Here is a 12,774-nt window from a genome sequence, read left to right on the forward strand (position 1 = left end):
AAATCAAATGACTTAATTTAAATAATAATATTAAAAAGAAGAAATTAATAATAATATATAGCATATTCTAATGAATATTTTGAATGTGTTATTTGAATATGTTTATTTGAAATCGAATCATTTCATCGGCCTTCAAAACAACCTTATCCTTAAGGTTAATCTTCTTTTGATAAAGACCAATGATCTTTTCGGATACTTTCTTGTCTGATAAATTTCTTTGATAATGAAATGTATTGTTTTGGATCTTCGTTTACAGTGTATGAGCATGCCCGTACTTTCTTTTCCTTCACTTAGCCTTGCATTGAGTTATGATAAAAGAATACTTTCTGTCACACGTGACATTATTGATGATGAGAAGATATTATTGTTTTGTTTTCTTGAATGATGGAAGTAGAGATTGTTGTAACATCTTCAATTATACATATTGCAATGATAGTGATAATTAAATTCTTCTTATGACTATCAAAGTTTAGCTCCTTGTGTATATTGTCTCTACAACTATCTTCTTGTTGTTTAGTGAGTGCTTCTACTTTTATTGATTAGGGAGGTTGTAACCTTTCTAAGGCATGAATTGATTTTGTCAAAGTATCCTACACATAATGACATTTTCTTGTATTTCATCTTCATAGATATTATCATCTTCCTTTGAATCTTCAAGGACACAGCTTTAAAGAAGGAAAGTCCAAGCGAGAGTACCCAACATGCTCTTCTCCCAAACTGGAAATTGAAACAACATTGTCAATCACAATAAATATAATCAAATTAAAATCATAAAGACGATATGGAAGTGTTCTTCGCTAACTTGTAACTTTGTTTGCAAGGTATAAAAGATGTCAAAGTAGTGCAATGGAAACTCTTACCAACCAAAATTACAACAAGCTATATTTTTGTTGCTCCTCTTAATATGATTATTCTGACATAAAGGATTCAAAAGACACAAAAGTTGCAAGTTACAGAGCTTACTATTTGGAAAATAAGTAACAATTCTGATAATTTATGTTTCTATGAGCACAGAAAAATTGGAAAACAAGTAACAATTCTGATAATAAAAGAATTTATAGTAAGTGTAAAATAAAGGGAGATAAAGGAAAAACCCTAGGCTGAACCACATGAAATGTTTAATCATTGTCATCTCATATGGAAAAACCTCAGTGCAGTATTGCATTTTCAAAAATAGCAAAAACAGTTATGTTAAACATCTTTTATATCTCCAAATCCATTTGCCCCTCAAAGCAATGCATTGGTTTGCATAATACATAAAATTAAGGTTTATAAGTATGAATATTTGACAAAAATGTGCATCCTATTTGACCTTGGCAGCACATGATAGGAACATTAGCAAAAAAATCAGTAAATATATATTTTTGGCAGCCCTACATCAACTGCAAATATAATGCACATGACTTGTAAAAATTAATAAAGGAGGATTATAATTCCATAGATCAGCAAATTACCATTCCAACCGAAGACAGACTTGATTAGTCTTTCTGAAGGTCAAGTAATGACATAATTAGTGCAGAAGCCCTTCATTAATTAATTAAGATGCACTATAAAGACTACTAATTTTAGAACCATGAGAGTTTACTTCTCTGAAAATGTTTGGGTCGTCCAACTATCATGGTTTCCAAGAATCACTGCTTTTGGCAATTTTAGGTTTGAAATACTTCTAACAAGTTCAACATTCTCATAACCAAAATCACCTGAAATAAGGCAAAAAAAATTACCAAGCATAATAAAGTCAACCGTGTATAAATTGCATCATTTGGAGATAACCAACAAAGGAATCAACATGCCTATGAAGAGTACCCAATCAGCCTGCAAGTCATTTAAAAAACGTGTCAGTTTCATTGCAATGCAATTTCCATCTTTCTTGAAAAATATCTTTCTATATCAGAAATATGACATGCATACAAAGACTAAATTTTTATACACTTTGTTTAGGGCAAATACCAAACCGATTGGAAAAAGAAAAAGGAAATGATGAGAAAAAGGACAGTATAGTGTATAAAATTGTATGGCAATTTTTTTATATGAGAGATCTCATAATATAGGCCAGACAGTAATTAGTTATATTTCTTATTAGAAAGATCAAATTCATATTTATATTTCCTCTTCTGTGTTGACTAAATATATTTATCACTCATCCGATTTCACTATCTGCTATTCTAGTCGGATCATATCTTAGTCATGAGACTGAACATCTACCAACTATTTTGCCAACAGGTGTCATTAAAATAAGGAAAAATATTAGCTAAACTGTAAGGAAAAATATCCCGTTTACCTGCTTCCTCCTCCTTTTCCTTCCTCTGATTTTCCCGTCTATGTCTCCTTCTGTAGAAGAAAAGGGTAGGGAAGCTGAACACAGTAGGAATTGAACCAAACCAAATCGGTTTGTTTTCACCTTGACCGTAAATAAACCTCACCTTGACCGTAAATAAACCGGATTAGATGTTGGTGGTCGGTTGGTGGAATCCCTCTTTTAGCTCGTCAGCATAGCAACAAAGCATGCTACAAGCAGTGGCTTTCTCCTCCAACACACTTGTCTGAATTCCTTCCTTTTATCTCCAAGAGTAATGGTCTCAACACTGCAACAAATGCAGCATTAAGAGTAATAGAAGTATATGATTGCAACATGCTGTTATAATGAAGATTTGTCTCATAAAAATATCATATCTGCTTCATGGAGCTGAGTACATTTCATCCTCTGCAAACCAAAATTTGCAAAAGCTTAGTAGATCAAGTGATCAATAAACATGCATGATAGAACATGATAAATAATATGTTGAGTGAATCAAATCTTTCATCATCTGAATCGTCTATGTCATCATCTGATCCTGTAGATGTGATAGTTACATCTGGTTTCAGTCGGGCGGTTGAAGCAATGGAGGCAAACAACACTCGTGGACAGTAGAAAATCCTAAATTGACCGAATCTTATTTCCCTCATTATAAAGCATAATATTAAAGAGAGAAATTATTTATGCAGGAACAGTTTCTTTTCAAAAAAAAATGCAGGAACAATTTCATCTCACTAAGACATTCAAGGAAAAAATGTCGTAAATTCATTGAAGGAAGATGCACTAAGTACATAAAGATAAGAAAACACAATGAATCTTAATTAGAAGGATTGGAGCAGAAGCTTACCCACTGGCATCCAAAGTTTCTCTAGAGATTTTCATCTTTTTGGTGGTCTCATTGTACAACTCCTCGAGGCTACACGACAGCTGTTTCTCAAGCATGATCACCAATGTCAAGTAGCCACCTATCTTGATATCCAAGGTCACTATTTTCTGGAGATGAAAATAATGACATCGAGTCAAGAGTCTTATAACTTTGTCTAGAGAATGCATCCCAGAAAAGCCTTCTAGCATTCCTTCATGATTCACTATTGCTTATCTCTCTAGGATTGCAGAAAACATCAGAGGAAGAAGTGCCAAAATTACATTCCAAACACCAAAACAAACCAATGGCGAGAGCATACACATTGATGACGTTGTAGGTGCGAAGTACCTTGTTGACAGAGTTGTAGAAGCTTCCCAAAAGTCCACTGACGACTTCAATGACTGCCACTGCAATCAGATCCAGTGTTCTGTAGGTAACAACAGTCCGCGCCTTCCACTAAGAGTTCTTCCTCTTTGTTGTTGAAGCCGCCGCATCGGTGGTCGAGGACGACGAGAACTTGATCATCTTCGAATCTCTCGGCGACGGATCGATGACGTCCATCTAGGGATCCGAACTGTAGGTAAATCGTCCTCGAACGCACGCGACGTTGACAGCTGGGAGTGGCTCGAGGTCGTAGACTTGAGCCGGGCGGTGGGTAGACAGGGGAAGTTCGACGGTTGTGATGGAGGATTAGGCCGCATCGGAGGGGAGAGCCTCGGGATGGCGTTTCTGCTGATCGAGCGGAGCAGGGGCGTTGAGAGGCAGCGATAAGACAAGAGGAGGCGACGAGACAGGAGGAGGAGGAGGCCCATTGAGCTCCGAGAGGATGTTATCGACGCAGGTGGAAATGCCCGAGGGGGTGTAGTGGACGGTATCGGCCGCAAGTTGGAAAAAAAGGGCATCATCGTTGTTGGCGACGACGCTGCTTCCCATGGCCATCTCTGCCTGCTCCAGCTTCTGCGCGATGTCGGCCATGTTCGATGATCGGACTTTGTACCCTAACGTCGCCAGGAGCTCGTCCGCATGCTGGAAGGTTGTGATTTCTTCTCCCACTAAAATAAAACAAACGGAGAGTTTTATCTAAGACGAAGAAGTAAATGGTCCGGGCCGGATCTGGGCCAAATTCTGTAAATTTTGTCTGCTAAATCCAACACTATTTACGTTGAATCTCCCTTTTTCAATAAAATATCTAATATAAATAAATATTATAAATAAATATTATAAATTTATATTATAATTAACTTTTTTTTATTAAATCGTAACTAAATAAAAATATATTTAGTATATAGACACCTAGATATTTATTATAACTAAACAACGGTAGCTAATATAAATAAATTATTATTATTCTTACTATATTTGTATTCTAATTAATTTTTTTTATTAAACTGCAATTAAATAAAAGTACTCACCAACACATATTTATTATATAATTTTATACTTATATATATAAGTAAATAAAAATATTATAATATTTACATTCTAATTAATTTCTTAATAATCAAGAAAGACTTTGTAACTAAATAAAATAAAGTTGGCAAATCAGAGGCTTCATTAAAATTAAAAAAAATGATATATAATTTTTTTTAAAAAAAAAGACTCTTTTTGTCTGATTGATAGTTGTACCAATTCAAAGTGATACCTACTCTGTACTACTTGTAGGATCGGAAAGACGCTAGAGGAAGGGTGAATAGCAATCGTCGAAAAATCGATAATTAAAAACGAGTACGTAGCGGAAGAAAAGAAAACAATACTAACACAAGTTGATTTTACTTGGTTCGGAATCTTCGACGACTTCTACTCCAAGACCCGCACTCGTCGAGTACTTTCGTTGAATAATCCACTATCAATTCATAAAAAGTGTTATAGAAATTGAGTATAAGAACGGTAATAATAAAGTTACCGACAAATAGAAAAGAAAACGAAGTCTCTCGTTCCTTGAGCTTTGGAGCAGTCTTTCGGTCTTGTCGAAGCCTTTTCGGAGCAGTACTTGAATGTAAACATAGTAGCGGTTATTGTTCTGAAGCTCCGGGTCGAAAGCCTTTATATAGGTCCATTCCGGATACTTGGAATCACTCCGGGTGCTTTGAATCACTTCGGGTGCTTGGACCATATGGCTCGATCAATCGACGTGCTCCACATCAACTTATGGATGAATTTTCAGGTTCGGACGCCTAGACCGACTCCGGGCGCCCGCAGCCCTCCTAGGCAGCCTGGTTCGAGTGCCTTGACTCCTTCCGAACGCTCGAACCCCTTTTCTTCAACAACTTTCCCTTGCATAAAAGGTTAGTCCTGGGCAACACAAAAACATATTACCCTGCAAAACAGAGTTAGAACAACATAATAAAATATGAGTAATAATTAGATCCTGTCTCCTCGAGACTAGGATCTAGTTAAGATCTCAACTTAGGTTTCCCAAATGGACCTAAGCTACAGTGACGCTTATAGTTCCTTCAATGGGGAACGCGTCCTCACTAGATCTTTCTCCTACAGTGACTTACCTTACTTACCATTTGTAGTCTCTTGACTTACCTTTTAATCCCACTAGGTCTTCTTGCCAGTTGTCAGGTCCCGCGTACCCCAACAGAACTTCATGCTAGATATCGGACCCCGCGGACCTATCTGAACTTCGCATCAGTTATCGGACCTCGCAGACCTAGTTGGATTTCAACCTGGTGTCAGGTCTTTCAGACCAGTCAACTCCTGCACACTTGATAGAAAGGTTAGACAAACATCACGTCTAACTTTAACTTATTTGTTATACATCAAAACTAGATTATGCAAGATGCTCCAACAATATCTTCAACAAAACACATTCTAAATGTTCGGTCAGCCTAACGACCGTCCGAGACATATCTGGTAGACAAACAAAAAATAATGTTCTAATAGTCTAGCGAGCTTGTCAGGGAATATTTCTTCGAAATTGCTTCATTGATTAAACAGTTATAACAATACATTTCTTTCACAACTTCAATAATGGCTTGATTCATAAACAATAAAGAAGGTACATCTGGGGTAGAAAAAAATTCCTCGAAGGATTATTGCACGACTCTTAGGTTGTACTTCTCTCATCTTCTAACAAACTCTAAGGGGCCCAGGACCACCTAACGATCACGGAGGTTATGTGAGGTGATATAAAAAGGAGGATTTTCTCCGTTGGCAAGGTATGCAAACTTTTACATCCAAACCATACTTTTGCACAAGCATCTCTTCCACTGTTCTTCTGCTTGTTGCTCACCGGACCCGGACTAACTTGAGCGTAGGAGGGTCTTGCCAGGGATACTCACCCCGGTCTTGGTCACTAACGCTTTGTCGGATCGTCTGAGTGTGTGTAGGATTAAAGAGGAGCTTCGTTTCGGATCCAAAAAGTCTCCTACCGGTCAAAGAATCTTCCGCCAGAGCTACTGCATCATCTCCCTCGTCTTTAGACAGGATCACATGATGCGAGAGAGGCAATCGCCTCAGGGCCTAGTCCAGGGAAGGACCCATTTTTTTTAATTATACAAAAAAAAATAAAAATGAAAGGCACCTACCTTAAACATCCGCTAAACCTCCAAGGAACACACCGACACACGACTCTTCTTTGCATGCAATTTCTTCTCCGGTGTTCTTTTCACCAAGACACGAATCCATCGAACAAGAGGTAATCTTAATCTTCTTCTCCGACCATCTTTTTCATCCCGCAACATGGGCACCAATTGCATCCTAATGGCCAATGGCGGTTGTTTGTTCGAGCTAATCGTGCCGATTCTAGCGGTGGCTGTCGTACAGGACACGGGGCAACGACCGACATCCGCTCGCGTGACCTAATCGGGCGGCATAGCGGCGGTCACATGCTACACTGACCGCTCGTGCAAACTACAACCTAATCATGAGATGGCTACCGCCTGCCATTGCCTGCAACCGCCGCATTAGTCTCAATGTCTCATGATAGACTAAATGAGCTAGTAATGTTGTCAATTGAGTAAGAAATAGTCCGACAATTAGATTATTCATATTTGATAAATAATTTTGCCTCTAAAATAATTAGACGAGTAGTATTTATGTACTTTGTTTAAATATTTGTTATTTTTTTTATTCATGTAATATATTATTTTTAGTTTATTTATGTATTTAGTGTATTTATTATTTACAAATTGAACTTTACAATTATTTACCTCAATAAAAGAGTTGAGTTACTTTTGATTATTATTCGCTTCAGGCTACGTCGAACTACAACTCTGAAGATAGCGGATCAACCTGTTCTCAGTAAGTCAGCGTATTTCTTATAATTCCTCCTAGAAGACCTGGTCAGTATAACGGACACGTCAGATCAGAAGGTCAAGTTGACTCCGGCTCAGAGTCGCGATGACCTTGACCCAGTAAGCTCTTCAACGATACTTATCATCAAAATAGTTAATGCAAATTAAAGATAATTTAAATACATAAATATATTTCAAAATATTTTAGATAAATAGAGCATCTTCGGTCTAGGAGTAGCAAAAATATTTTAAAGTTATTCTAGTGGTGATAATTCAAAATTTTTAAAAGTAAAAAATGTCATTTGATAACATTATTTTAAAGCTAAGATAAGAACACAAATCAAGAAATATATGATTTTTAAAAGCCACTAACAGATCTATTTAAGAATGTAAAATTATATAACCCTCAACAGTCCATTCCTCTCTTGGCTTATCGGTACCACAATTTGAATTCAAAAACATACCAATACATTTCTAAATTTTGCCACATCTTTCTTTGTGGAAAAGCAATGACGACTGAACTAGGATAGCATATTTCCTCTGAGGAAACTATCTTGAACTAGGATAGTATACTCCCTCTGTAGAAAGTGTCTTGCCTTTTTCTTCGCCTTATATTTCCTGCAAGGCGTCATAAAAAAAGAGTTAGGAAACACAAAGGAAATACAAATGTATCATTCACGACACTAATGAGTAATTCCTGGTAATATTTCTTAGGGCGCGTTTAGTTGTAGGTTATCAACAAAAACCTTATTTGGTTTAGGTAATGAGTGATTCCTAGTAATGAGTGATTCCCGTCATATCAGCAACTTTGGAATACAACCAGGAATCAGAAAACCTGGAAAGCCTAAGGTTTTCTACGATTCCGGGGTTATCATATTATTTTTTCCAAAATTACCCACCCACCCCAAACTTGACCGCCCCTTTCCGCGAGAATCCTATCCGCGTCCCTTCTCTTCGTCGCTCGATTCCTCTTCTCAGATCTGCATCGCAGATGTCGGGCACCCTCGACATGTCCCTCGACGACATAATCAAATCAAGCAAGAAGACTACCGACGACGGACGCGAGCGGAGCCGTGAGGCTGGCGGGCCGTCCCGTCGCGCGCCCAACCGAACGGCTAACCGATCCGCCCCTTACTCCTCCGGGAAGGTACGCGCTTTGGGGATTTCCTGCGGCTGCTAGATTCGAGCTTCCTCCCGACCACCCGATCTGATTTGATCTGTGATCCCAGGCTCCCGACTCGGTGTGGCAGCACGACATGTACTCGACGGCGCAAGCAAGCGGTTTTCCTGCTCCGACGACGAGGGCTTCCTCCATAGAGACCGGCACCAAGCTGTATATCTCGAATTTGGAATTCGGAGTGTCAAACGAGGACATCAAGGTGCTCTTTTTCACTTTTTAGCATTCGATTTGTAGCGGCTTCACCTGGAAATTTCACATCTGTTGATTTTGTGCTAAGTATTAGTTTTTTTGGCTATCTTGAGCCTAAGGAGGAAGAGGAAGCGGCCTTGTGGAGCGAGGCTAATGGAATGAGGCCTGCAACATTTAGAACTTCCATGGTATCACTCTCGTGATTGGAGTTCGGAAACAACGACAAGGAAGAAGAGAAGTCACAAGAGAGAAGAGATAAAAAAAGTTTTCATTCAATTAAATTAATTCAAAAAGTTAAAAGGTAAATTAGTAAATGTAAAACTAAGTAATTGCATAATCTCAGTTGAACCAAACACCTAATAAGTTATGTTGAATTCCCCATAATCTTAGTTATGTGATTATCTGATAATCACATAACTAAAATTATAGATGATGACTTGAACCAAACGCACCCTAAAAAGCATCAAATACAATTTAATTTAATTTGGAAAGACGAAAAGGATAGCCAAGAAATCAATCTAGATGACTCTCATTCTTCACTGACTGCTAACCATTGTCACCTGCTTCACTCTCGACGAGCTCATCCCCCCTTTATTGTCCCTCACAAACACTCCATTAAAAACTCAAATGCAGCACCAAAGCACCTGTTATGATTTATGAGCATGATAGGGGGGTACAGAAGATCCAATAGATGGAAGAAAGTGTTCTTCTATTACTAGTAATTTCTTAGAACCCTCTTTATCTATCATGGATTAAAATATTATTTAAAAATCAGAAACTCCTTGATGCCCAAGACACCTCAATATAATAATTGTTCCTAGAACGCAATAGATTCTGTGAGTGTTTTATTGAAAATTCTTGCAGGACAGCTTTGTGAATTTTTATAATTTATCAAAAGTTATCAATGTTGTTAATTTTTATAATTTATAAGAACTTTTAAAAAAATTATTTCATTTCTTATTAAAAAATTTATTATTTTATATAGTAATTGTGTCATTAAATTATAAAAAGGGATTAGGATCTCATCAATAATCAAGTATTGATTTCAAACAATGTACGACTTCCTTTTCTCTATATGAAAATGAGTAACTTTCCTTTGGGCTAGGATTATATTTTTATCCCTTCGGTTCTGCTACCTCAATATGCATGTTTAGACTTTGGAGATTCATCTCTATCTACTATATTAAGTATATGAATGAATTGAAGGCAATTTGGAGAAGTTTGAATGTTAAGGCAGTAAATTCAATTAATTATGTATGCAAAGATTAAATAACTTGCATAAACAAAAAAATGGACAATATAGTGTTAGGTACATATTTATGACAAACAAAGAACAAAGAACAAAATCACAAAATGATATAACCATCACTATCTTACCAACCTCTCCTCTTGAGCAAAGTCAATGGGTTTCAAACCCTTAAGATGTGGATTCAGGTTATAGATTTGTTGTTCCCTGTTATTTAGTTTCTCACGTAGTATAACTTCCTAATTGACGAAACAAGAAAAGTGTTAGTAAAGAATTAAAGATATTTAATTTTCATATCAAAATAAAATATATTTGCAACCTCAAAATCACCAAGCGAATAGCTAAAGTAACAAACAATTACATAATTTTTTATTTCTCAACATGCTTTATTTTTTCAACCTACTAGTTCCTATACTCTCCACCTCTAGCAATCACCATGTTATTTTCTTTAAAATAAAATTTAACTCTACTTTAGAAGAAAAGAGAATTTCCGCGGATAGAAAACAAAGTAGTGTTCGGAACAAACATACCGTAAAACATATGATTCCACGGGCTAAAGCTCCAATGGTCACAGCGGGAATAATAAGTGATGTGATATTGCCTAGAATAGATAGTAGATGTAATTTTCAACAAATTTTTTCATTACAAAGGCAGAAGTTTTTATTTTTTATATAATATACAAGAGAAATAATTAAAATTTTGAAGTATGAAGCAACATGAGAATAATACCTAAGGAGTTAAATCTTTGTGCATCACTAACAATTGTGCATCTGTAAGAATCTGTCAAAATATAAATAGCATGACAACCATATATAACTTTTTGAAAACCTATACTAAGCAACTCTTGCTTTAAGCATGAAAAAGCTAGATTGAAAATAAAAAAAGAGGACCTATACTGTATCTTTCAAAATGCTTGAGAAAACATGCAAATAAATACCTGCTTTAACAGAAATTTCATCCTGAAGTTTTGAGAGTTCTCGGTGCACCTTAGTGACCTGCATTAATTCAAAGTAAGAAAAAATAATTCCAGAATTTGACAAACAAATAAATTGATCCCACTAACACAAGAAAATTATGGTAAACACAAAAACCAGAAAGAAATTAATTTAAAAAAAACTAAAAGCTATCATTGTTGCAAAGCATGTCCATTGTTACTTCAAGATTGACCGAAATAAATACGAAAACTACCAAAATCCAACAAGCTTAAAATAAAATCTAGTTAACCTTGAAAGCAAGGTATTTCAACGTAGGAAACTAGTACCTTTAGCAAAACATCATCTGCAGATTTTTGGTATCCAAATTCCATGAAGGCGGAGCGTACATACCATCCTAATATTCCAAAAGAAAGAAGTGATAGAATTTTTGCATGCAGTCCCTATTAACAAACAAATCTTTACATGTAGTCCCCATCCATGAAAATTTTTATTTTCACTCCCCAGTCAAACATCTTTACCTAATTGCCCATGATATTTTTAGGTACAAAAAGTCTAAAAATTAGTATAAATCCTCTTAAATTGAGTATATTAACTTAGAATCTAGTATATTTTCTATTAAATTGAGTACGATTCTTTTTTCACCTCAAAATATACTCGATTTTAGTTTAATGTGCTGAATTTAATAGGAATTATACTCATTTTTAGACTATTTATACCGAAAAATATGAGGGTTAATTTCGATAGAAAATATATTCGATTCTAGTATAGAGTATTAGATTATAATGTAAAGTGCTGAATTTAACATTAATTATACTTATTTTTAGACTTTTTATACCTAAAAAATAAGAGGGACAATTTTGATATAAAATATACTCGATTTTTAATATAAAGTACTGACTTTAAGAAGAATTATACTCATTTTTGGACTTTTTGTTCTCAATTTTGAAATTTTTGTACCTAAAAAATTTAAGGGGCAATTTAGATATCAATATTTGCATGAGGAAGTTGAAACAAGTAATACTTTGCATGCAGAGAGTATAAATAAAGTTTTTTGGACATGGAAATTGTATGCAAAGTTAACATTGTGATTGGAAATTTTTCTCTAATTTACTGTAGAATGAAACATAATATAAGAACAGATATATTAAAAAAAAATCGATCGAGATAGGAGTAACCTGCACATGCTACGAGAAGAACTTCAGAAATCGCTTCAGCAATCTTCATCGCCATCAAAACACCGGAAGTTAGGGTTTAGAACAGATATAGAACAAGCGGGTTGATCTCCGGAACTTGCGGTTTAAGAAAGAACACAACACGTTGAATCTCCCTTTTTCAATAAAATATCTAATATAAAGAAAGAGAAATATTATAAATTTATACTATAATTAACTTTTTTTTATTAAATGGTAACTAAATAAAGAAATATTTAGTATATAGATAGACACCTAGATATTAATTATAACTAAACAACAATATCTAATATAAATAAATTATTATTATTATTATTACTATATTTGTATTCTAATTAATTTTTTTATTAAACTGCAACTAAATAAAAGTACTCGCCAATAAATATTTATTATATAATTTTATACTTAAACATTTATTACAATTAAAAATATACATCTAATATAAGTAAATAAAAAAATATTATAATATTTACATTCTCATTAATTTCTTAATCATCAAGAAAGACTTTATCAACTAAATAATATAAAGTTGGGGACATCATAAAGATGATTAATTTGACTCTGTCTGTGCAGGTATTGCATGCACAATACTCATGCGGGTGGATGGGAGACACTCAGGGAGTAGATGGGAT

General features: G+C 35.3%; 3 protein-coding genes across 3 annotated transcripts; 1 reads left to right on the plus strand and 2 right to left on the minus strand.

Moving 5' to 3' along the window:
* Positions 1-367: 367 nt before the first annotated feature.
* LOC122048060 lies at positions 368-3,722 on the minus strand. Its single transcript, XM_042609669.1, has 10 exons — positions 3,679-3,722; positions 3,510-3,588; positions 3,144-3,289; positions 2,536-2,585; positions 2,424-2,483; positions 2,282-2,331; positions 1,794-1,815; positions 1,586-1,700; positions 1,455-1,487; positions 368-717 (listed from the first exon to the last, which is right to left on the minus strand). The coding sequence occupies exons 1-10, from the start codon at positions 3,720-3,722 to the stop codon at positions 654-656; spliced, it is 663 nt and encodes a 220-aa protein (XP_042465603.1). The 3' UTR covers positions 368-653.
* Positions 3,723-3,851: 129 nt separating this feature from the next.
* LOC122048061 (DELLA protein SLN1-like) lies at positions 3,852-4,136 on the minus strand. Its single transcript, XM_042609670.1, has one exon. It carries the CDS (start codon positions 4,134-4,136, stop codon positions 3,852-3,854), a length of 285 nt encoding a protein of 94 aa, XP_042465604.1.
* Positions 4,137-8,393: 4,257 nt separating this feature from the next.
* LOC122048062 (THO complex subunit 4B-like) lies at positions 8,394-8,974 on the plus strand. The gene is made up of 3 exons (XM_042609671.1): positions 8,394-8,549; positions 8,632-8,781; positions 8,891-8,974. The coding sequence occupies exons 1-3, from the start codon at positions 8,394-8,396 to the stop codon at positions 8,972-8,974; spliced, it is 390 nt and encodes a 129-aa protein (XP_042465605.1).
* Positions 8,975-12,774: the final 3,800 nt, after the last annotated feature.

The sequence above is a fragment of the Zingiber officinale genome, chromosome 2B (genome assembly GCF_018446385.1).
Source record: "Zingiber officinale cultivar Zhangliang chromosome 2B, Zo_v1.1, whole genome shotgun sequence".
Classification (NCBI taxonomy): Eukaryota; Viridiplantae; Streptophyta; class Magnoliopsida; order Zingiberales; family Zingiberaceae; genus Zingiber; species Zingiber officinale.